We start from the raw sequence: 25330 nt of genomic DNA, 5'->3' as shown, positions 1-25330 counted from the left end.
GACAAAGAGTCGTGTAAAATTTTCTAGGAAGTAGATTTTTGTGTCTAGCAAACCAGGGCAACACAATCTTATTATTTATAGCCCAATACCAAGTCCCTTTTCGACTTTCAATGTTTTCAACAATATTTGTCCAGTGTTTAGACCAATCTTCGTACATTTTTCGCCTGAGAACAGGGTAGAGATCAGTGTATGGTATAGCAATACTAGGTCTGACGTTTGCTCTATCAATGTCACTGTAGTTTGTTATCGTTTTCGCTAAGTAGTCAGCTTGTTCGTTGCCAAATACACCTTTATGAGACGGAGTCCATAAGAAAGTAACAGAAATGTGATTTTCTTTCAATTTCCAGTACAAAGCTTTAATTTCGTATTGAATGTAGTTAGCAGAAGTATTTAAGACGTCGGATTGAAGGGAGGATAAAGCACTCATGCTGTCAGATATTATTAGCCACCTGCACCTGATCAAATTTGAGTTCTGTTCAATAAACTGAAGAGCCAAAACAATCGCCATGCATTCCGCTGTAAAAATACTAGTGTGTCCAGGTAATACAATTCCATTTCCTGACTTGCTATGAGATACATAAAAAGCGCTTGACACCTTGTCTTCACATTTGGAGCCATCGGTATAGATACTGTGATAATCAGGATAATTTGCTATCAGTTCATACACTTCTTCCTTCGTTTGTAGGTCACGGTTGATAACAATATTCATACCACTATATTTGCTCTCAAAACTTCCACTATAGCAAGGCCATGTATACACACTTTTATAAATGTGATACTGCTGATTAAATTGAAGAATCTCTGAGAAGTCGTGAAGTATATAAGGGGCAGTATCACTCAAAGGTGACAAAAGATGAAAATATGTTGATAATTTATTCATAAGAGGATGATTATGTTGAGAGGACAGTTTTAAAAGAAAACGAAATTTTAAATATTTAAATCTGAGTAAGAGAGGAGGCATCTGACATTCTCCTTGTAAAGAAACAATGGGTGTTGTTCTCATAGCACCAGTGACTGTGCGAAGATTTTTATTTTGTAAAATTTCTAATTTATTAACTAATTTTTTGTTTTCAGCATAACACAAGAAAGCATACTCAAAGTGGCTTCTCACCAGAGACTTATAAAGCATCAGTAATATCTTTGGATCAGCACCCCAGCTTGTACCAGCCAAGGCTTTTAAGGTATTAAAAGATTTTGTAGCACGATCTACAATGGAATTTACATATTTTGTCCAAGACAAGTTATTTACAAATATAACACCTAAGAATCTAACAGTAGTATCAATTGGCAATAATTGATTGTTATAAAATAATTTCACATTAAAAGGCCGAATTCTATTAAAAATTACAACTTTACTCTTGTCAGTGCTTAATTCTAAATTCAAGTATGAAAAGTACTCATGTAATTTAAGTAAAGCATTGTTTAAAGACTGTACAATATTAGCAACATTAGCTCCAGAGGCATAAACAACTAGATCATCAGCATACTGTAGGTTTAATACTTCAGAACCCAAAATTGAATTTAATCTATGTATATAAAGGGCAAATAATAAAGGACTTAAAATGCCACCCTGGCATACACCTTTATGGCTGAGTCTAGGCCCTATTAGGCCACAATTATGATTAACTCTAACAAATACTTTTCTACTATGTAAAAAATTAAAAATCCAAAATATTATTTTTTCAGGAAAATTCAGGAATCTCAGCTCCTGTGCAAGAATGTGATGGTTAACATTGTTAAATGCTCCAACAATGTCTACAAAAACAGCCACAAGCACTTGATGATTACGAATAGAATTAAAAATATCTAGATGAAGATGTGCTATACTCTCCCTGGCTGACTTCCCACGTCGAAACCCGAACTGGTTTGAAGGTAATAAACTATTATTTTCAATGTAAAATTCTAAGCGCTGCTTAAGTAATTGTTCAAATATCTTTCCCATGCAAGAAGTTAAAGTAATTGGCCGATATGACCCTGCTACTTCAGGTTGTTTATTTGGCTTTAAAAGGGGAATAATAAGATCAATTTTCCAATCAACAGGAATAATAGAGTTCTGCCATAAAGTATTATAAATACCCAATACAATTATGCGACTGTCATAGCTCATCATTTTTAATGTCTTGTATTTAATATTATCCAAACCACATGCAGTGTCTTTACGTGAGAATATTGCAGAGTTTAATTCAGACAGGGTAAAGTCTTTAGTCAAAAATTCATACTTAGTACTTGTGACAGTATGTGAAGAAGACAATGGTTGTTCAACTGTGTCAGGAGTATACTTTGTCAAAAAGTCATGAACCCAGTCTAAAACAACTTGTGACCTACTGTTAGAAATAAATGACTTGTTAAATTTTCTAATATAGTACCAAATTCTAGATAGTGGAGTTAATCTATTAAAAGTTTCACAGAGTCTTTCCCAGCTTAACCTTCTTTCAGTTTTAATAATAAGTTTCTTACGAGCTTGCTGCTTTTTAAATTCAATATAATTTGACTCTGTTGGATTATTTTTAAAAACCAAGTATGCATTTTTACAAACAGTTACAGCTGTATTGCAATTATCATTCCACCAGGGTAAAGATCTTTTCTTATGAGATCTTGTGTTAGAAGCCATATTATTAGAAGACTTTTTTATATTAGGAAGAGATAATTGTATAGCCAAATGTATTAAATTAACAAGTTGATCATAAGCCTGCAAGGGATTGGTGTAATCAAATTGAAAATTCAGCAATAAATCATTAATATTCTTAGTATACTTAGTCCAGTCTATCAAGCGATAATTAATAAGAGATGTAGATGAAGGGAAATGCTCCCCAACACTACTAAAGGAAATTTTTGTAATTACAGGAAAATGATAACTACCCAACGCATCGTCATGAACACCCCACTCGCAGGCAGCAGCCAGGGAGGGGGAAACCAGAGTCAGATCAAGAGCATTTTGCCGCCATATGTTAGATCCTACAGTAGTTAATCTGCCATCATTTAGCAGTACTAAATTATTATCATCTATACATTTAAGAAGAATATCACCTCTGTTATCAACAGAAGAACAACCCCAAACAGAATGGTGCGCATTAAAATCACCAGCAATAAATACTGGTTCTGGAAGACTGTTAAAAAGAGCATTGAGTGAAGTTTTTGTGAAATTTGGAGAATTAGGAGGACTATAATAACTAAGAAAAGTAATTTGTTTAGAGCCAAAATATAAACGTAATGCTATATTTTGATTAGAATCATCATATGTAGTACTTATATGCTGATAATGTAGCTGATTGTTAATAAGTATAGCAACACCATTGTGATTATTGCCTGAATCCAATCTAATTATGTTATAACCATTTATTTTAAAACATTGTGTAGCTTTTAACCAAGTTTCACTGATAAGAGCAATATGGATATTATTATCATATAAAAACTGTGTAAAGTGAAATTTGTTACTATTTAAACTCTGAGCATTCCATTGTACTATTCGCAACTGATCCATGAAAACAAAAAAAAAAGGAAAAAGTTGTAATGAATTACTTTTTATGGATAGTATCCATTAAGACAGTTTTAATAAATTCAGAGGAGATAGACTTGTCTTGTGTTTTATTTAATGCAATTATTTTAACTATAGAGTTCAATAACACATTCAATATATCATCTGAGTTGAGCAAAGATATCAATTGTTCTGAAGATGATATAGGTCTAGCTTTATTCCCTAGTGAAGGAAACGACTTCTCATTAAACAATTCAGCAAAGGACCTTTTGTTTATATTGTTTTGGTTCTCTTTAATTTTTTGTTGTTTAATTGGGCATTTGCTTGATATACTAAGGTGGTTACCTTTGCAGTGAATGCATTTTGCTTCACTGACGGCAGTTGAGCATTCTTTATAAGAGTGACTTTCTGTGCATATAGAGCAAACTGGTGTTGTGTTTTTGCAGTATTTGGCAAGATGCCCAAATCTCATACAGTGGTAGCATTGTTTAACAGGAGGTACGTACGGATAGATTGGAAATCTCCAGCCGTGCAGGTCCACGTAGTCCGGTAGGTTCATTGAAGCGAATGTTATAGTTACTGTGCCCGTTGGTACAAGTTTGTATGAAGTCTCGTTCCTCTCTTTTCTCATAATCCTCTTCACACAGACAATCTTTCTGTAACTGGACATCAATGTAAAAATTTTGTTATTTGACAAGTTTTGTGGAACATTACGTATAACGCCGGTTACTTCAGACCCTGAGGCAGGTATGGAAGCTTTAAATCTGTACTGAGTCATAAACGTTTTATTATTCAAAAACGCATTAGCTAGAGCGGCCTTTTCAAAATGAACACCTATTTTATATTTGTTCATGGCTTTCAGGAATTTGACGCCTTTATTAAAACGCTTCATGTTGGATGATAGGGACATCATGTCCCGCATGCTTATTGGATGTTTTTCATCAGCAGATTCTATAAAAACTACAAAATCAGTAAGTCCTGAATCCTCCGGATATCTACGGCCATAATCAGTCACGAAATATGGCTTGTACTTCAGAGCTGGATCTTCATCGTGATCTTCAGAAGCGTCCGAAGAAACTTCCGATTCAGCTTCGGATGTACCCTTTTTGTCAGGGTCCTTTAATTTTTTTCTTTTAGCCCTACCCATCGTAACAATCTCATCAGAAAATAAGGGTTTTTAACCACAGAAACAACTATTGAGACAATTTAAAATATTTGAAAAAAATTTCACTCCCGCTCTGTTTCAAGGTTCCCGCGTTTTTTAAAAAAAAAAAATGTTTTGAAATGACAGCTGGCTACTACAGTGTTGCGACCACAAAATACAAAACAATATCGTAATCGAGTCATAGACAACAATATTACATTCCTTGAAAGAACATTAAAAACTAGACAAAAATATACATTTTAGAAAGTATCAATCAAAAAATTCCGATATTCCACAAGTTCATTAACCCGACAAAATAATCACCGTGATTATTTCTAATTAATATAAGTAAATAAAGAGGTTTCAAAATTATAAACTTGAAATCCAAAGACAATTACAAAATTTGCTACAACTCCGAAAATTATAAAAGTTACCATTTGAAAAATTCCCACAGAAAACTATATAAGCATTGATATTTTCTTTTTTTTCATTATTTGATTCGCAATCGTCTTGAAAAGTGCATCGTAGCTTTATTTGTTAGTGTTATTTTCTAAGAATATTACTAATTTCCCAAATACTGTGCGTTTATTGTTCGTGTAAGGAATCAATTTGGTAAGCATCTCTTTCTGTCGTAAAATTCAGACTTCACTGTATAAAACCTCTTCGATTATTGATCTTGTCACACATGACGCCATTTTGTGATCGAGATTTTTCTTTGTTCTTTGTCTTCCAGATTATTGCAAAATAGTTTCATCAGACAACTAAATCCGCAGTTTCATTATAATTTACACCTAGCTCCGTTGTTACAGATAACAAAATGCAGATTTTCGTGAAAACCTTGACTGGTAAGACCATTACCTTGGAAGTCGAACCGTCTGATACAATTGAAAACGTAAAAGCAAAGATCCAAGACAAGGAAGGTATTCCACCAGATCAGCAGCGTTTAATCTTTGCTGGAAAACAGTTAGAGGACGGTCGCACTTTGTCAGATTACAATATTCAGAAGGAGTCCACTCTTCACTTGGTGCTGCGTCTCCGTGGTGGTATGCAGATCTTCGTCAAAACTCTGACGGGCAAAACTATCACGCTCGAGGTCGAGCCCTCTGACACCATCGAAAATGTGAAGGCCAAGATCCAAGATAAGGAAGGTATTCCCCCAGACCAGCAGCGTTTGATCTTTGCCGGCAAGCAGTTGGAAGATGGTCGCACATTGTCTGACTACAATATCCAGAAAGAATCTACCCTCCATCTTGTACTTCGTCTGCGTGGTGGTATGCAGATCTTTGTAAAGACCCTTACAGGCAAGACTATCACATTGGAGGTGGAGCCATCTGACACAATTGAAAATGTGAAAGCAAAGATCCAAGATAAGGAAGGCATTCCCCCAGACCAACAGCGACTGATCTTCGCTGGTAAACAGCTAGAGGATGGTCGCACCCTCTCAGACTATAATATCCAGAAGGAATCCACTCTTCACTTAGTCTTGCGTCTGCGTGGTGGCATGCAAATCTTTGTTAAAACTCTGACGGGCAAGACTATTACACTTGAAGTGGAGCCCTCTGACACCATAGAAAATGTGAAGGCAAAGATCCAAGATAAGGAAGGCATTCCGCCAGACCAACAGCGATTGATCTTCGCCGGTAAGCAGCTGGAAGATGGTCGCACATTGTCTGACTACAATATCCAGAAAGAGTCCACTCTCCATCTTGTGCTTCGTCTACGTGGTGGTATGCAGATCTTTGTGAAAACCCTCACTGGCAAGACTATCACATTGGAGGTGGAGCCTTCTGACACCATCGAAAATGTGAAGGCCAAAATTCAAGATAAGGAGGGCATTCCACCAGACCAACAGAGACTGATTTTTGCTGGTAAACAGCTGGAGGATGGTCGCACATTGTCTGACTATAACATTCAGAAAGAGTCCACTCTTCACTTGGTCTTGCGTCTGCGTGGTGGTATGCAGATCTTCGTTAAAACTCTGACAGGCAAAACAATCACTCTTGAGGTGGAGCCCTCTGACACCATCGAAAATGTAAAAGCCAAGATTCAAGATAAGGAAGGCATTCCTCCAGATCAACAGCGACTAATTTTCGCTGGTAAGCAATTAGAGGACGGACGCACTCTCTCAGACTATAATATCCAGAAGGAGTCGACTCTTCATTTGGTCTTGCGCCTGCGTGGTGGTATGCAGATCTTTGTTAAGACTCTCACAGGCAAGACCATTACACTTGAAGTTGAGCCCTCTGACACCATCGAAAATGTGAAGGCCAAGATCCAAGATAAGGAAGGTATTCCCCCAGACCAGCAGCGATTGATCTTCGCCGGTAAACAGCTTGAGGATGGACGCACTCTCTCGGATTACAACATCCAAAAAGAATCTACCCTTCACTTGGTCTTACGTCTGCGTGGTGGTATGCAGATTTTCGTAAAAACCTTGACTGGTAAGACCATCACACTAGAGGTGGAAGCTTCAGATACCATTGAAAATGTGAAGGCCAAGATCCAAGATAAGGAGGGTATCCCTCCAGACCAGCAGCGACTGATCTTCGCCGGCAAGCAGCTCGAGGATGGGCGTACTCTCTCAGACTACAACATCCAGAAAGAATCTACCCTTCATTTGGTCTTGCGTCTGCGTGGTGGTATGCAGATTTTCGTAAAAACCTTGACTGGTAAGACCATCACACTAGAAGTGGAAGCTTCTGATACTATTGAAAATGTGAAGGCCAAGATCCAAGATAAGGAGGGTATCCCTCCAGACCAGCAGCGACTGATCTTCGCCGGGAAGCAGCTTGAGGATGGGCGTACTCTCTCGGACTACAACATTCAAAAAGAGTCTACCCTTCACTTGGTCTTGCGTCTGCGTGGTGGTATGCAGATTTTCGTTAAAACCTTGACTGGTAAGACCATCACACTAGAGGTGGAAGCTTCTGATACCATTGAAAATGTGAAGGCCAAAATCCAAGATAAGGAAGGCATTCCCCCAGATCAGCAGCGTTTGATCTTCGCTGGTAAACAGCTGGAGGATGGCCGTACTTTATCCGACTACAATATCCAAAAGGAATCGACATTGCATTTAGTTCTACGTCTTAGAGGAGGCATGCAGATTTTTGTGAAAACCCTGACCGGAAAAACCATTACTCTGGAAGTGGAACCTTCTGATACTATCGAAAATGTTAAAGCTAAAATTCAGGACAAGGAAGGTATCCCACCCGACCAGCAGAGATTGATTTTCGCCGGAAAGCAACTGGAAGACGGACGCACTCTCTCGGACTATAACATCCAGAAGGAGTCGACCTTGCATCTGGTTCTCCGTCTTCGTGGTGGCAACTAAGCGCAACCAATAATGTTTCTTCAACATTCAGAATTTAAAAAAACAATGTAGTCGAAATTTGTAATCTCATTCAAGTGTAATCATTCCAATTGCGATATTAAATAAACAATTTGCTTGATTATTTTTTGTTTTTCTTCAGAAATATCCCACTTTTAAATCATAATTTGGAATACGAGACATACTATTTTTTTCCAAACGCATTCTTTGAATACACAAGGTTTTCAATAACATCTAAATTATAAGTAGTCTTGAAAACGGGATAACGCTAGGGAAATGGGTCTCGTAAGATGCCAGAAACCCTTGAAAGTAACATACGTAGACATACATAAAAAATCACAATATTCGTCTTTTTGTAAGCCACGACATGGCGAAGTAAAAATACCTCTGGATGATAAAGCAGCAAGGAGGGATCTATCTGGATATTTACAACACATTCGTAAACTTGCAGTGGCTTCTTTTCTTCCTGTTTGGCAAGCACGATTCAACGCACCAACCGAACCAGCAGGAGCGTAGGTGCGTTAATATCGCCGTACTATTGAAATTAGGTAGGTACCTACCTACTACGGTTGTTCATACTTGACAACCGACAAAAATAAATCTAACACGAGGCTAATGAATTGCGGTCACCGCTCTTCACGAAGTGGGCAGTAGTGCGTAAATACCAATAATATTACATGTACGTAGGATACGTAGTAAGCTAAAGATCTGCCAAATGTCATTTTCAAGGAAGATTTATATAACAATAGTAGGTAAATGTAAATTACATACTTACAGTAGATTATGCCCAGCCTACAGAGCAAAGGCCAGAGGGATTCGAATCCGCGACCTTAGAATCCAGATAATACCTTCCCATTTCTAATCGTTAGACTTTTTAGTTCGAGGAATTCAAACCTACATAAAATTCTACAAAGAAATATGAAAGTTATAATAAAACATTATACCTATAGAGTAATAGGTATAAATGTAGGGTACCTACACGGAAATTAAATGTTTAAGACAGTTTATTATTCGCCGCTTTTCATTACCAAGCAGACATTATGCTAAAAGTAGGTCTTGGCCGCAAATACAGTTGTTGGATTGAGGAAATACGCAGTTCTCGAAACTACGTTCGTAAATGCTGTAAGTAAATATAACTGTTAATGCGTAGGTAAAATGATAAAATATAGGTAGCAATTTACGTTGTTTGCATTTATCTTTATCAGGGAGTCTGGCGTAAAGTTCAATAGATCTAAATTCCTCCTTCATTTCATTACGACGCACTCGAACCATGTCTTTGTTTACATACCTATACAGGGTGGTTACTAGTAACAAATACTGAGGGGGATGATTCAGACCGTAATTCTGAGTTAATATCAAGTGGCTTTTTCCGACGCGAATACCTATTTTTTTTAATTATTTTCGATTCTATACTTTTGCGATGGAAAATTTCACTTGATATTAACTCAGAATAAGGAGCTAAATCATCCCCCTCAGTATTCGTTACAATGCTACTTGTACCCCGTACAAGTACGTATCTACAGGTAGCCATACAAGTACGTACCTATGGGTGTTATTGACCACGTAACAAATACTATGGTGGACGATTCATGGATTCAAGACCATAATTCTCAGTTGATATCAGGCGGAATTTCCTGTCAGAAAATTAATGAAAATTTTAGTGTTTATTTTAATTATGTTCAGTTCCATACTTTGGCGAGGTAAAATTCCATTTGATATCAACTCAGAATCACGGTCTGAATCATTCCTCAAAGCTTTCGTTACGATGTCACTAACACCCTGTATAGTTCCTCTATTGAATAGAAGAATAGTCTATTCTGTTAATAAACATTACCTCATTATGTTATGTAGTTAGATAAGACCGTAAGCATGACACGAGTATCGACGACGTATGTTTGTAGGTACGCAGCTATTGATTGGTAATCTTGTTAGCATTCATGGTCATGTAGGTACCTACATATGAAACCTTAGCGAATAAAGTAAGCTTACTAACTTACACGCGTCTGTTATACCTCGTGCGTGACTACATGATCAAATAACCAGGTAGATATTCTAGAATCAATTCGATGGAAACGATAAATAAAACAAACTCTAGTTTTAATTGTTAACATTTTATTAGGAGGCGAAAACGAGCAATAAGTTTCGGGATAAATTTTAATACAAATCAATAATATTTGTATTACATCTCTTCAAGTTTTAATCTATCAAATTACAGTATTAAGATTACAGTAACATGAACGAGAATATTACATCATAACAGACAATCTCGCGACGATAGCAAAATATTTATGTCCCATTCTTTAGAGAATAGATTTATGAGGAATGGTGGTTGTTGATAAACAGCAGATATGACGACGGTTTGTTTTGTTTTTCATACTCGTTTTATTCAAAACAAGTTCGCAGTTTGTAGTCTATTTGTGGCGATTAGCATGCCCGCTTTATTTATATGTAGACACTGGTTCTATAATACGCAGAGCAATGACTCGTGTTTCATTCAACTCTCTTTGTCCCGACATCGCGTCTCGTGCGATCGACCGTCTGCTTATATTTTGGAACGGTCACAAGTCACAACGACCTTATTTTATCAACAACTATCGTTCCCCGAGTGCGTCACTCCGCAGGCATGTTGTAAAGCGACACAGAACCAACACAGTAAAGGGCAACTATAAAATAGGTCCTCTCATTTATCATTTACACTTTATTCCAATTCTGTAGAATCTTACATTACAACAACAGATCGCATTCACTCCCCGAAATGACAGAGAAGATTGCGTGAAGTATTATTGAGAAATAGAATAGTGATGGATGCTCGGTCCGCTCACGTGGGTTACATTCCGCATCGGAGCATCGCACATTAAACATTGAAACATCCTCATAACACTGACGAATGCATTATTTACTCAAAATACTTACATTAAGAGACACTTGAAGATAGAACAATTATTTATGAACTTACATACAACTAACATTAGATCTAGGTATTGTCTTTTGTATGCCAGAAAAGTGATACAATGGGGTCAGTTTTAGTTTACGACAATAACGATTTAGAAATAATGTTCGACATTACTGCAACATCAATATTGGACAAAGTGAAATATGTAAGACCTTAAGTTCATAAGTAAGTGCATTTAAAATACATTTAATAACACTATTGAGAGGCCATGTAATAAATTCACTAAATTGAAATATTTTTGGTATCAATTATGTATTGTAATTTATAAAGAAGAATAGCGTTTATTTTGACTAAAATATTATGCACATAAATAACATAATGACGAGTAAAAAGAATTAGAATAAAAAAATATAAAAAGTAAACTTAAATATAAACGCATGGTATAGGACACTGCACCAACAGCATGATATCTAACGTTATCACAATGACATTATAGTATTATTTATTATTATAATATGCCAATAACACATCGAACATCGAAACGCCACGGATTCCTGGCAAGATTTCAACAATTCTTACATAAATCCATCACTTCTCTTATCATGTGTATAATATACGTTACATTGTATACATTTCTCCATTTAGATAAATAATTACTCGCAAAGATATAACTATAAAATCTAATCTCATATGTTAACTAGTTACATGATAATCCTAAAAACGTTTATATCCTGTGCATTCAACCGAAGGGCACGAAACAAGGAAACTTCAACTAATTAAACAGCAAGGGGGAACCTATACAGAGAAAAGCGCATCTACAAAAATAGATCCACAATAATATCAACAAATGTACAGGAATTACTATAAAATATCACCCCTCAGAATTGATGCTGCCTCGAGGCGTTTAGCCTCCTCTCACATACACTCACACGATGTGACGGTACTGCCACTCGTCTCCTAAGCTGGTGTTCTCAGTGGTACGACTACCCTCTCTACACTATGAACCTCAATCTGGTGGGCATCTAGGTGTCTTTGTGTGTATTTTTGGGGGTTAAAAAGGCCACATCGAAGCAATTAATTTAGAAAACAATAACGCTCGCTATTTGACATTTGTTTGCATTACGCACTTTTATACGCGCAAATGTCAAATTGCAATATTGCTTTATAGATGAATTGCTTCGATGTGTGTCCTTTTTAATCCCTTTGTTCTCTAACAGAAGCATGTTCCAAAAGTTTTACATGGAATATTTTTTAAGAATCCTGTAAAGTTTTATCTTTACAAGGACAGTAGTTGACAGATTTTAAAGACTTACCCTCTCCTACCACCTCACCTAACATAACGAGGTATAACCATATTCGACTTGGGTCATATAAAACTAATAAAAAGTTACAAATAAAATAACTCTTTGCACCTAACTTGTCAATTCATTATCATAAACATACAAGAATATTATAAATAAGTCATCAATTAAAATGGCAACATTATAGCAATGATTCCAACATTATTCTATGAATATGTCCTCCCTCAATTGAATTGTAAATGCAAACAATAAATTCGAAATTAATTTTACATACATTGAAAAGCAATTTAAATAATCGGAAGACACGTTAAAATTACTTTTATAAATCGGATTAGGTATTATAATAAGACCAGTTAATTGATCAAATGAGTATGAGGGTAAAACTTCGTAACTATAACATTGAGCTTTTGACACAGTTACAGACTCAAATTATACAAATCCTCTACGTAATACTGCGTAACGAGACATAAATAACAATGTTTATGCAATACAACGTTTGTTAAGGCCAATCACTAGTTCCGATATCCGAAAAAGTTGTAAAATCCATTCTCAGCTCGGTTGGTAACGTACTGTCGATTGAACATCTTGTGACGGCAAATGGACTTTGTAATCACGCGTCTATCATACAGACAGATCAAACAATAACTATAAAAACAACTTTATCAGTCAGTTATTATTAATTAGGATAATTAAACTTAGGTAAATATGTTGGTGGAAAATTAAAAAGATAAATGCGTGTTATCTAAAATAACAATTCAATTTAGAACGAGATAAATAAAAATAAATGTTTTGAAATAATCGGAATATTGCACAGATAGGTTTCACTGGATGGGAGAATTTTTGAAAGATTTTTATGTAATTTCGGTGGCGCAAATTTTGGCATTAATTGTCTACTTTAGACTGATTGTTTCGATCGCCAAAGTGTTCTTTGACGAAATTACGTAAAATTTTTAAAAAAGTCGTCCGAATGCGTAATACGTGTCCATTTGCCTTTCTCCTGCTCCTTAACAAAGTTGTATTGACAGGACAGTGAAGGAGGCTTACATGTTGGGCAGTGGCACTGTCACCTGCACATAGCTGATGGGGAAATAGCCCGTCTTGCCGTTGACAGAGCCTTCGAACCAGTTGTCGTCCACTTTGCTGATCAGCGTGATCACGTCGTTTTCCTGGAACAAAGAATAATTACATGGATAACGTGAAAATACAGGGTGTTAGTGACATCGTAACGAATGCTGAGGGGGATGATTCAGACCATGATTCTGAGTTAATATCAAGCTGAATTTTCCGTCACAAAATTCATGAAAATTTTTATGTTTTTTATAAATCATTTTCAGTTCCATACATTTGCGATGGAAAATTCCACTTGATATCAACTCAGAATCATGGTCTGAATCATCCCTCAAAGTTTTCGAACACCCTGGATAGTGGATAACATAGATACGTGCTAGGACTACATTTCAACTGTGGCAATAAAAGGCTAGACGACAACCTAGTCAAATGAGATACTTTTTTCGGAAACTTCAATACAGTTAGGGGTCATTTTTGAACATTGGGTCCGGGAGTCAATATCATTACCGTGAATATCTTAAATATCTTTTGTCTTTTTGCAAATATCCAGTTATAATTTCCATATGTCGTCCACTTGCATTTTTCCAATTGGATATTTTTCCTTCACCGCTGAGCACGTGATAATTTTTATGAGCCAAACAAGAATTCGAAAACAAAGTCGACGATCATTGGTAGACCTGTGCTGGATTCGAACCTGCGACCTCAAAGTGAGAGGCAAGCGTTCTTCCAACTAGGCTCTATTATTAGAATTTAGATGATGAATGATATTTAATGAAGCATAATACGTTGGGGTAGATGGGTTCTCGAGTGGAGATCGAGTTTTGCAAAAGGTAGTGTAGGTTGCCCTTGGGCTAGGACTACATTCGTAAGTTGGCTGGCAGCGGCTGGACGAGAAAATCCGAGGACCGAGCTCAGTGGCGTGGCATAGGAGAAGCCTGTGTCCAGCAGTACGTACCTTGAATCCGAGCTCGCCCTGGTTCTCCGCATCGAAGTCATAGAGCGCGGTACAGCACGGCGTCTTGTTCTGCGCGACCGGCGTCCGCGCCGGAGACTTAACCGGCGACGGCAGTGGCGACGCTGGAGGTGGCAACACGTTAGATCATCGATAAAGAAAGGTAAGGTAGAGAATGTGCCTGGTATAAGTATTATCGACGAAACGTTTCGAGAAAAAGTAGGTTCTGCCACTGCCCTTGCGCTTCACTTTGCTCGTCTTGGCGGGGGCACCCCCGTGCCCCCAGATAGATGCGATAAAGTCGAACTATCGCACTGAATTTTTAAGATTTTTTTTAATGTAAATAGGTACAGTTCAGTTAAGGATATGAGTCGGCAACTGTACTGCGGCACTAAATATCATAGGATGAATAAATGATAAACTGTTTTTATTTACCCGACTGCAAACACATTGCATACTATCATTATGAAGAACAACTACCTACTTAGTAATATTGCAAAAAGTAATTTGGGTCTTCAATATATTTATACTAGGCACACTCTTCGTTAAGTAGCTAAAACACTCCACTTTAATTCCATACTCACTACTGTCATTTTGTTTGCAGAAAAGATTTCAGTATGGAACTTTAGTTTAAAAGAGTGTAAAAACGTTTGTATTAAGCATTAGGTACTTTTATTTTTTAATAGTTAATAGCACACGGAACGTTTAGTTTGAAATCGGTAAGCAGCAAACATCTCATTTTGTATTAACTAAATACAAACGTATGGAGATTGAATGAAACTTTTAGATGTAAGATGTACTGTTAAAGTGTCGATATAAATCTTTTCCCCGCAGTGGAGCAGTTTGGTGGAGTATGTTCCGTACCCCTTCCTGTTGATTGAGGGGAGCAGTGGGGGGCAGTGGGACGTATATAGGCTGTTTATGTTATATCTAAAAAAATATATAATATAAAAAGTACCCACTGCCGCTCTCATCAAAAATGAAAAAAATAACAATCCCATCTCAATTATTCCACAAATATTGAATGAGTATAACCAAAGTAGTTATAAGACGACACTTTCACAGTACAAATGAAATGAACATATTAATTATGTTATATTTTAACTTAATATCACGTCTATAGTGACTTTGAGTAAGCGTTCAATGACGTCACATGCCAACTAATACAGACAAACGCAATTTAAAGCCCTATATCATTGGCCTATGAAATGATTTGACATGCACCATGAAATGTGACACATAGTAAACAACCTTCACAATAAAAACGCAAAAAACAAGCTAGTTTAGAAAACGCAATCTATAAAAACCCCATAAAAAAACTCTATTTAAAAAACTAAGGAATCTATTAGAAGTAGGAAGTGAGTGTAAGTTTTTGTGTCGAGAATTGTGTAATGTAATGTATTTTTTCTAGGAGATAAAAACTATTGTGCTTTTCTTATTATTTGTCCTAAAAAATATTGTTTCATTTATTTGTACTTTGCTATCATCTAATTTTTAAAGCGCGCTAAAAAGTATAATATATCAATCAAAGTTTTCACTAAATTGCATAGTTCAAGATGCATTAACATTACTGCTAATAAAAGTATACCAATATTTGTGTGTTTTCATGTTTGGTATGTTACTCGTATTCATGTGTGGCATTTGTTTGTCATGTACAAAGTGGAAATTATGTCATAAATAATGTGTTTTCTACGTGACTTCATTAAGTTTTGCCTATAATCAAATGTCAATCGATACTTGTTTGACGAAATGCGATTGCTTTCTTTTATGTGTGTGTGTGTACATGTGTGTGCGAGGGTGTGTGTGTGTGTGTATGGGTGTGTATGTGTGTGTGTGTGTGAGTGAGTGTGTGTGTGTGTGTGTGTGTGTGTGTGTGTGTGTGACGGTGTGTATGCGAGGGTGTGTGAGCGAGGGTGTGTGTGTGAGAGGGTGTGTGTGCGAGGGTGTGTGTGCGAGAGGGTGTGTGTGCGAGAGGGTGTGTGTGCGAGAGGGTGTGTGTGCGAGAGGGTGTGTGTATGTGTATGTGTGTGCGTGTTAAAATAGGCGCATTTAAACTTATGTAGTGTGAGTAATTTGGGCGCGTGTAAAATTCTGTGACGTGTATAAATGTGTGTCGTGTTACCGTTGTTGGAGCGCTGCACGTTGCCGCCGGGGAAGAGCTCGAGGTTCGAGGGTGGCTTGTGCTCCGGGGTGCCAGCGTGCGACCCAGCTGACACACAATGTACTTAATGCATCAATCTCATTCAACTACGTTTATTCTTTTTCCACCATTTACTATCCGATAGCGTTCACTTCGCAAAAGCCTCAATTATTTTTGATCTGTTACGTTATTTCCGCCTATTTCAACTATACTTTAGTTTTAAACTCATGTCACACTAGTTCAAATACTTCCGAAATTACTCATAAATGTTTGAAATGTGCATGTCAATTATTCGTCTGTGATTGACTGAACATCGAACACTTTCAGAAAGAGATAGAACCACGAAAGAACAAACATCACATATTGTCTACACGTTCATAGAGGGGAAGAGAAACGAATAGAGATTAAAGGACCTACTTCAGGCCTGCAGGCCTTAAAATTAAAACATTAACACACACAGTATCAAAAGGAAATAGGGTACATGTACATTCATATCACGTCAATAATTGAAAGCTATATGCAGTGAATCATATCATTACGAACCATTTAGAATTACTCTAAAATGTACTTATTTTTGTTTAATAGTTCTGATAATTTTTCATCGACAAGACGAGAGGACATTTGTCTATAGAAAATGTCTTAAAAAATAAAGATGTGTGTTACAATCAAAACAATCATACAAATCACCTCTTTTTATCCCTATTTCGACCATTGTCGATGAAATATCACCTTTATAGCCTTACTGCAGGCGTATAAACTACTTGAGTTTATTTACGTTGATCTTATAATATACTATTCCTTGCATATAGCTTTGAACGTAAACCATGTAAAAACCTTATACTATAAAAGTTACAAGGTATGGATAGGACGGGATTTGGGACTCCGGCAACCTGAAAGAGAATATTTTTCTGTACAATTTAACACCAAACCAGTACGTGCTAAACACCAGAAGAAGCTTTAAAATAAAAAAAAGATAATAAGTGTTGGTGTTGTGGATAGATTGTACAGGGCCGAGGTATTTCAAATCCTAGTAAACTGCTGGTTATTTACTGTTGTATCCCACTCACAAATAAGCTACTAATAAGTATTAACATGTTTAGGTCTAAGACACATATTCCATTCATTCATTAGTAAAAGAAAATATAATTTTAATTTTTGTTGCTGTTAGTATCTAAATACTAACGTGTACTTTTTAAGGATGAAACTAGTGTCTAAACTATATTTAGTCTAAAATTCTATATGCAATGTTATTAATTATTACACATAATCATACTCAAAATAATTCAGTGTACACTTTGTACGGGACACGTCCGAACATAACTTTATGCTTAGGTGGCGACCTACATTTAGGCACCGCGCGATATTATAAATTAGCTATATAATTTGTGTGCAATAAAACTTCATAGTGACAATACGTTTGTTTACTTTCTCAACTTTAACTTTATGTGCACTCGAAAACTAACTTCAACTTAACCAACTTTAAGATTGGGCTACAAATTGTAGTTCTTTCACACTTAGCTTCCTATGTTACTTGTATATATATGAAATTAATTTTATTTCAGTTTGACAATTCTGCGCACTGTTGTATATTCTCTGATGGTACTTAGCTCTAATTCATCTCTATACATATATACATGTACAGAAAATACCAAGTCAATGGGATATCCCATGCCATCGCGACGAGAGATGAATTAGTGCTAAGTACCATCAGAGAATATACAACAGTGCGCAGAATTGTCAAACTGAAATAAAATTAATTTCATGTCGTCATTCATCCCATTTTCACAGGGTCCGCTTACCTAACCTAGATTTGACAGGTCCGTTTTTTTACAGAAGGGAACATCAGCCCAATACAGGTTAGGTCATATACCTCCGAAACGCATTTGAAAATGTGAATTTCCCCACGATAGCCTAGCAAAAGCCTATTCACACTAAGTTTGAAACTTTGAAGATTACTTATAATTATTTTGAAAACACAGACGAATTATTCAGGAAAGGTGAATTCCAATTCCAAATTGCTCGTATGAACCTAAAACGTGTCGACTGTGTTCCGAAAAGTGCCGATAAAATTGTCATCCCTCTACACCTAACTACACCGTCATATTATTATACATCGAGTTGTTAGTGACAATGAGATTAGTGTTGCCTGCCACCTTTCATTTTACAGGTGCGATGCCGGTGTAAGCGTGCTGTGTCCGTGATTGTGAACTGACAAGGGTTGCATCAAAACATTTGTATTGAACGTCACCGTACCAAAGGCGTTAGCTAAGTTGCAAACGCTTATGACAATCGACGTAAAATTGTATGGGATTGACATAAGGTGACATGTCTAAGGCCCTCTTTCGTGTGTATTGATGACAACCCGTGCGACAAATATTTTGATTGTGGACTGCTACATCACATTAAAAAGTTACCCTCAGATTTTATTCTGTCACGTTTGTTTTCTATTTTAAACCAGTATCAAAAGAAATAAAAGATAGACAAGTCCCAAACGCTGATATGCTGTTTTTTTTTAAACTACACTCGATAAGAATTTCAAAAATATTCGTATTTACAGATTTAAACACAAGCCTTCTACCATCACCAAATGCAGCATTTTATGTTAAAAGAGGCTTTTAAAACTTGTCTTTGTGTTTGCCACATTTACCCACCCACCACCAAAACCCCCCACACAATCCACAACCAAAACCAACATAAAAAGAACCTTGCAAATAAAACCTGAATCACCTGTCCAGGGGTCTCGGCCATTGAACTGATTCCGCGGCGCCGGGTGCGGTATGAACCCTGGCGCGGGCGGGTTCATTGACCGTTCGTTTACTGGCCTTGCGTTTATTGGCCGGGTGTTTACTGGCCGGGCGTTTACTGGTCTCGAGGTCGGTGGCTTCATAGGTGAGTCCCAGGCTCTAAAGGGGTCAGTGCTAAGGTCGCCGACGGAGGAGGAGGGAGGGATGGTGGTCCGTGGTCGGGAGAGGCTTTGGGTGGAACCGTACCGCCTACCATTGTTCAGATCGTGGACGCCCTCGATGTGGAGATCGGCGAGAGTCTTTGGTACGAACTCCATCTTCGGACGGTTGACTGCCTCCTCTTTCCTGGAAGTTAGAAATAAATAAGATAATAAATAGAAAAGAATGCATATTGTAATAGCAGTGGGATTCAACGTTGTGAGGCGATCTCTAATATACCGAGAAAAGATACTAAAGGGTCGATTTAATTAGTTTCTAGATAAAATACCTTTGCGTCGGGTAAGGCCCGAGGTGGAGGGTTTGACTAAGGATTACTGCTACAATGATGTTCCTGACAGATTGTATTATGTTCGAAGTATTCTTAAACATTTTGAATAAATTACAGAGAGATAAAAATAGATATATTTGTTTATATTATATCATATTGGTGATTATTTTGGCTCAAGAATTTTTTTTTCAAAACCATCACAAGTAGCATCATCTAAACTTGCAGTAAATGCTTACTTCTCCATGAGAGTAGAGACGAGTGTTTTGAGTATCTCCGTGCACTGCTGGTGGTACTCCAGTAGACCCTCGGCGAAGAACGACAACTGCGCCACTTGCTCCACCTGTTTACATAGCATAAATAAAAAAAAAACATAACATAAACAGCCTATATACGTCCCACTGCTGGGCACAGGCCGCAGGATTATTTTATAACAGTTTATTGTACACAGAACAGGATATAAAACAGACTAACACAATAGACAAACGGTTCAGCTTATTTTTAGTAGAAATCTCTTCCAGCAAACCGGGAAAAAGATAAACTTAAATAATATAAAGCTTATAGTTTGGGCAACAACATTACGTAAGCAGACGACTGTATCCCAATGGAGGTAGTCACAGGACTACCTACACTACTTAGGTAGTCCTGTGACCTGTGTCTTAGGTACCTAAGTAGTGTAGGTAGTCCTGTGACTACCTTCGTTGGGATGGATGTACACAGGTACATCCATGAACTAAGTACCCACACCTCATCGAGCTTTCTGATAGACCAACGCCGTCTATAATAGTCCAGCTAACTGTGTTTGTGAAAACGGCACTTACGTTAAAGTAATAAATCATTGCTGCAAGTAAGTAATTGCAGCTTATGAGTTACAAGTAAGCTATTTGCATCTTCTAAAATTCAAAAATATTTATTTTTCAAAATTGACTTATATAGTCAGCGCTTTTTGAACGTCAAAAATTGAATTACATATTATGTAACTAGCTGTAAAACTACTACCACATCGGAATCTGTAACGCTGAGGGTAGGACGTGGCCAGAAAACCTCCCAGCACAGGGCCCTAGTCCTACTGTTTCATGTTTTCCTTTCTTCTTTTTTTTTAAATCCGGTTTGTATTACATAATTATTCCAATGGCAGTCGGTGGAAGGAAAGTGAAAAATAAAGAGTTTATGTAACTTTATCGCAGAAACAGTGTTTTATGAGCTCCCTGACAGAAGCAGGCCTGTCTAACAGGCCATCTTTAACTTAGTTATTAATTAGAGCGAAACTTGATGAGTTAATGTTAAAATGGCCATCATAGCGTGTCGCATAACACATACAATTAAAAAACTCCTTCACACTTAAAACTCGTACAATAAGAATACTAGGCTTTGAAAATGTTCCTTAGTCTATGATATGGGTGATGTCAGAATAAATAACAAATGTTTCATGTTGTCGTACGATACTGTAGAGAAAATCCGTCTCGAGCGATCATTTTTCGGCCACTGCTGTACAATAAAATGTTGAGAAGATGATGATGATGGGAATTAAACATAGCTGGCGAGAGGTGCGTGTGTACTCCATACATCTCTGCTTTATGTTTTTATGCTTATAGGATAGATTTTACTTATTGAGCACAACGCACACAAGATACAAAAATGAAGACAACAAATACAAGCGCCCTCATTGCTTGGCAACCTTTAGACCTTAAAACACGTTTTTAAATAGTACTTTATACGTTTCGCAATAAAAAATGACACTATAAAAACACATAATAACGGTTTCTTACCGCGTTTAAATCAGGGATATGAGACTCCCATATCCCTGAGTCTCATATCCCTGATTTAAACGCGGTAAGAACCCGTTATTATGTGTTTTATTTATGTAAATATATAAATTATTTATATAAAGAATGACACTTACATCATTGTCAAGAAGGTTGAACATGCCAATTTGGGCGAGCTGCAGCGACTCCGCGAACTTCTCCTCAGCCTGTCGGATCTCATCGTCTGGAATGTGAGCACCTGATGTATGAACACTCTTCCAAACACACACCAAGTATTATACATAGTACCCACAACGAAGCAATCAAAACAAAATATACAAACCAAAGTTGAAAAGAAAAGAAAAATAATATACAGACCGAATGAAGAAAACAAAACTCAGGCAAATGACGATGACGCAGGCGCAGGGGAACGGGAACATGAAATAAACGAGCTTACATTATAGGATTTATATATAAAAAATGCATACAAATAAACAGGGTTTGTGCTATGCTTGTATTTAGGGTAACATAGCATGTAATGTCGCACTCCTTTAAATAGAAGCATAGACTGCTTTTTCGTTAACGACACATACATATATATGTTCAGCGTCCAATGGTGTTATTGGAGATTTTTTTTAAATTGTGACGTGCATAATAGTGAGGCACTAGAAAGCAACTGAAAAACGTCACGATTCAACGTGTACAATACAAGGAAGTTAGCCTACAATGAGGGGAAATAAAAATAATGATTTTAGTCACATTTTCTAGCTTTTACATATTCTCTGTTATTCACATACCCTGTCTTTGTGATGACCCGTGACTTGGGCTCATATAGGGACTAACCCTACCAGGGCCTGACTCATAACAAAAAGAAGAAACATAAAATTACAACTTATACAGAAGTAAATAGATTTGGAAATCAAAGTAATTGTTAGTTCTAGAAGCGGTAATTTGTTTGACAATAATCACCTTTTGCTTGTCTACGTCGTTTGCAGTCGAAGTCGAGCCTACGGCCCTGTAGTTTCTTCCGGTGATGCTGAAAACAAACACATCATTCGTACAATAGACGTTCTTATTTAACAAATACATTTCAGAAACATAAGGCCGCCCAAATTGTACTGTATTCATGTGTTATGTCTGATTGTTTAAATGTAGTTCTGGGCAATAAAGTATATTTGATTTGATTTGATTTGACGATAAGATAAAACAGTGTTTTATAACGACGGTAAAAAGAACTCTGTATATTGCCTTATAGCCCATCCCGGACACTTATAGAGCTGCGGCACTATTACACTTCTTCTTCTATTTTATGATTACCGACCTTATCAATCTTGGTGTCAGGGTTATTATTGAGCTGCCAAAGGCTCATGAGGCGACTATGTACTTGCATCAGTATGTAAGAGTAGTAACCGGGACTAATGGCTTAACGTGCCATCCGAAGCACGGATCATCTTACTTTTGGACAATCAGCCTGCAGTTACCTATCGCTTAAAGTAAAAACATTGTAAGAGCTTTTTAAAAAACACATTCAGCGGGCTTAGCACCGTAAGCGTGCGACTCTTTCTCGCCTCGACATACGTCACCCGTCACTCTCTCACAGTACTGCACAGAAAGAGACAGATGATCTCTGTCGCGGCGAGATAGAGTCGCGTGCTTATGGTGCTAAGCCCGCTGATATGATTTTCTTCAACAAAACCTCGAAAAGGACACGTTACTTTCATTTCAGACAAAAACTGATACTATAATATTTTCTTTCATTTATCGTCCCAGCAGGCTTAGGCTATTTATGTTATAAATAATATATAAGGAACCTATGTCTGTTTGTTACCTTTTCACATCTAAAACCATGGACCGATTTGGATGAAAATTAGCCCATATCGCCCATCTTTACCAGGCGTTGTAAATAAAATTGTACATATAAGCAAAAACAAGGTCTTACCATAACCTCCTTGAGGTCTTTCGTCTGCAGATGGTGCAGCGGCTCGAGGAAGCTCTGCTTGATGTTGTCATCGAGCGAGTACTTGACATCAGCCATCTGTTTCATCGCCTCGCCCATCTCTATCAGGCATTGTGCTGGAGACAGAAGACATCACAATCAAGACGTTCATTTATTCAAGTAAAAGCGCACCTGTATCCCAGAAGATGTAGGCAAAGGTGTATAGTATACATGTCGTGGCCAGATCTTAGAATTGATCATTTCATGATGTGCTCGATCATTTCATGAAATAGAATATCATTCGTTGGCCATATCATGCTTTAGTTTGGCCAGATCAATGAACACAAAACGTTTAACGATATGAACAACTAAATGCATGATTACTTCATGATACGGCCAAACGTTGGCAATCATATCGTAAAATTGGTAATATTATCCACCGGTAGTGGCGCTGGTGTCGATTATATTTAAAACTTGATTGATATTATAATCGATGGACCGATGTAATTGTACAATTTTCCATATGGATTAGGTAAATAATTTTTAACCAAAGAAATTAATCGACTATTTGCATTTTTATAACACCGCCTGCATTACGAAACGTTGATTGCAATATCATTAAACGTTGACGTTTCAACGATATGGTCAATTTAAATTGGCTATTTCATGAAATATGACCATTTTATGAAATGGTCGAACACATCATGAAATGATCAATTCTAAGATCTGGCCACGACATATACTCTATACACCCACTCCTCGCCAGCTATGTTTAAGTCCCATATAATAGGGGGCAAGCCTACTGCCATTAACCGGGCACAAATCCTGGACACTTCCTGATGTCAATTGTCTATGTTCCAAATTCAGTCGTTTAAAACCCGAGTCGAGATTCGAACGTTCAAATTATAAAAAAATCTTACTCATTTGTTCATTATTAGTAAGTACGTATGATGTGACTATGCTCTAAGGCGTCATAACTATTATGATTTTTTAAAAGTCATTTACATTCGAGTCTAACGAATGGCTTTTAAATTAAATGACTTGAGCGCTTTCATCGGCAATTTGTATACAAGTTTTCATTGCCGCCGCGCCCTTGATACAGACCCGTGGTTCACACGATTAAAAATAAATTATCTACTAAATATTCATTAGAAGCGGAAAGTTTGTTCTATACTGTTAGGAAAGTTGAGACAGAACAGGTTGGTGATCTTTGGGCGAAACTTGCGAATTAAACGGGCCTTCTGGCTTTCTGTTGGAAATTTAGATGAGTTGGCCTCACATTACATTATACATTAGGTAAATAAAGCTTAGCTGTTTAATGTAAATTTACTTTAAACTGTTACTTTGAACGAGGCTCCTTAAGCGACTCGTGAAGGCTTATTATATATTGTATATATACAATAAACATAAGCCATTTTAATATACGTCCTGATATGCGGTTCTAACAGTCTACATACTAACAGGTACACAACAGCCTACACAACAATAGAGGCTGTTAGAACTACACTAGTGGTTAGAACGGTGGGCTTATGATCTGTAGGACATTGTCGAGATCACTTTGTGACACTATCCTTTGTTAACATTGCAGGCTTGAATCACTTGAGAATCACGTAAGAGGCTTCCGTTCTTTCGAAGGCACGTTAAACCGTTGGTCCCGAGCTACTAGCCCAGACACCTCTACCAACCTGTGGTGGAGTAGCGTGGTGCGAGTATGCTCCATACACCCTCCGGTTGATCGAAGGGAGGCCTTTTCTCAGCAATGGGACGAATGTAGGCTATTTATGTTAAGTTATGCGGTTCTAACCCCAACATGGATAGTCTCATATAGCTTAACGAAAAGTTACTTACAAAAGACAGTATCCTCTCCGAGCTTCTTGCCGTAGTGCAGCATGCAATCCCCGAGCACGCCTTCAGGCTGTGGGTATGTGTTGCTCTTTGCCTGCCCGCTTAGTTTGCTGATGCCTTTAACCGCCGCCATCTTGGCCCGTGCCGTCGGGTTCGGTTGCAGGAACTCTTTTGTTTTCGTCTGTAGCTCTTCCACTAGCTCGCATGTCACGTCGGTTTTCTGAAAGAGAAAACATACAAATCACGTTAATTTTCAATGCAGGATCATCAGAGAA

At 37.3% G+C, this 25330-nt stretch overlaps 2 protein-coding genes across 8 annotated transcripts in view; one reads left to right on the top strand and one right to left on the bottom strand.

The window, feature by feature from the left end:
* The first annotated feature begins 5087 nt into the window (after positions 1-5087).
* On the top strand, positions 5088-8071 carry LOC126370531 (polyubiquitin-C-like). Its single transcript, XM_050015419.1, has 2 exons — positions 5088-5231; positions 5429-8071. The coding sequence occupies exon 2, from the start codon at positions 5437-5439 to the stop codon at positions 7948-7950; it is 2514 nt and encodes an 837-aa protein (XP_049871376.1). The 5' UTR covers positions 5088-5231; positions 5429-5436; the 3' UTR covers positions 7951-8071.
* A 1968-nt stretch (positions 8072-10039) lies between these two features.
* LOC126370563 (endophilin-A) overlaps positions 10040-25330 on the bottom strand; it is an 83209-nt gene continuing 67918 nt past the window's right edge. For 2 of the 7 annotated variants that reach the window (XM_050015481.1, XM_050015482.1), the window contains exons 4-12: positions 25059-25275; positions 23214-23347; positions 22244-22310; positions 22072-22128; positions 21433-21533; positions 19769-19872; positions 19029-19390; positions 14165-14286; positions 10040-13307 (exon numbers count right to left, since the gene is read on the bottom strand). In XM_050015481.1, coding sequence (XP_049871438.1) covers positions 13182-13307; positions 14165-14286; positions 19029-19390; positions 19769-19872; positions 21433-21533; positions 22072-22128; positions 22244-22310; positions 23214-23347; positions 25059-25275 — 1290 coding nt within the window. In that variant the 3' untranslated portion in view covers positions 10040-13181. Of the gene's footprint in view, positions 13308-14164; positions 14287-16283; positions 16371-19028; positions 19391-19768; positions 19873-21432; positions 21534-22071; positions 22129-22243; positions 22311-23213; positions 23348-25058; positions 25276-25330 lie in introns of all 7 variants that reach the window. The other 5 variants (XM_050015486.1, XM_050015483.1, XM_050015487.1 and 2 more) reach the window with 5 other exon arrangements.

The sequence above is a fragment of the Pectinophora gossypiella genome, chromosome 11, assembly GCF_024362695.1.
Source record: "Pectinophora gossypiella chromosome 11, ilPecGoss1.1, whole genome shotgun sequence".
NCBI lineage: Eukaryota > Metazoa > Arthropoda > Insecta > Lepidoptera > Gelechiidae > Pectinophora > Pectinophora gossypiella.
This window is presented reverse-complemented; position numbering and strand designations above follow the sequence as displayed.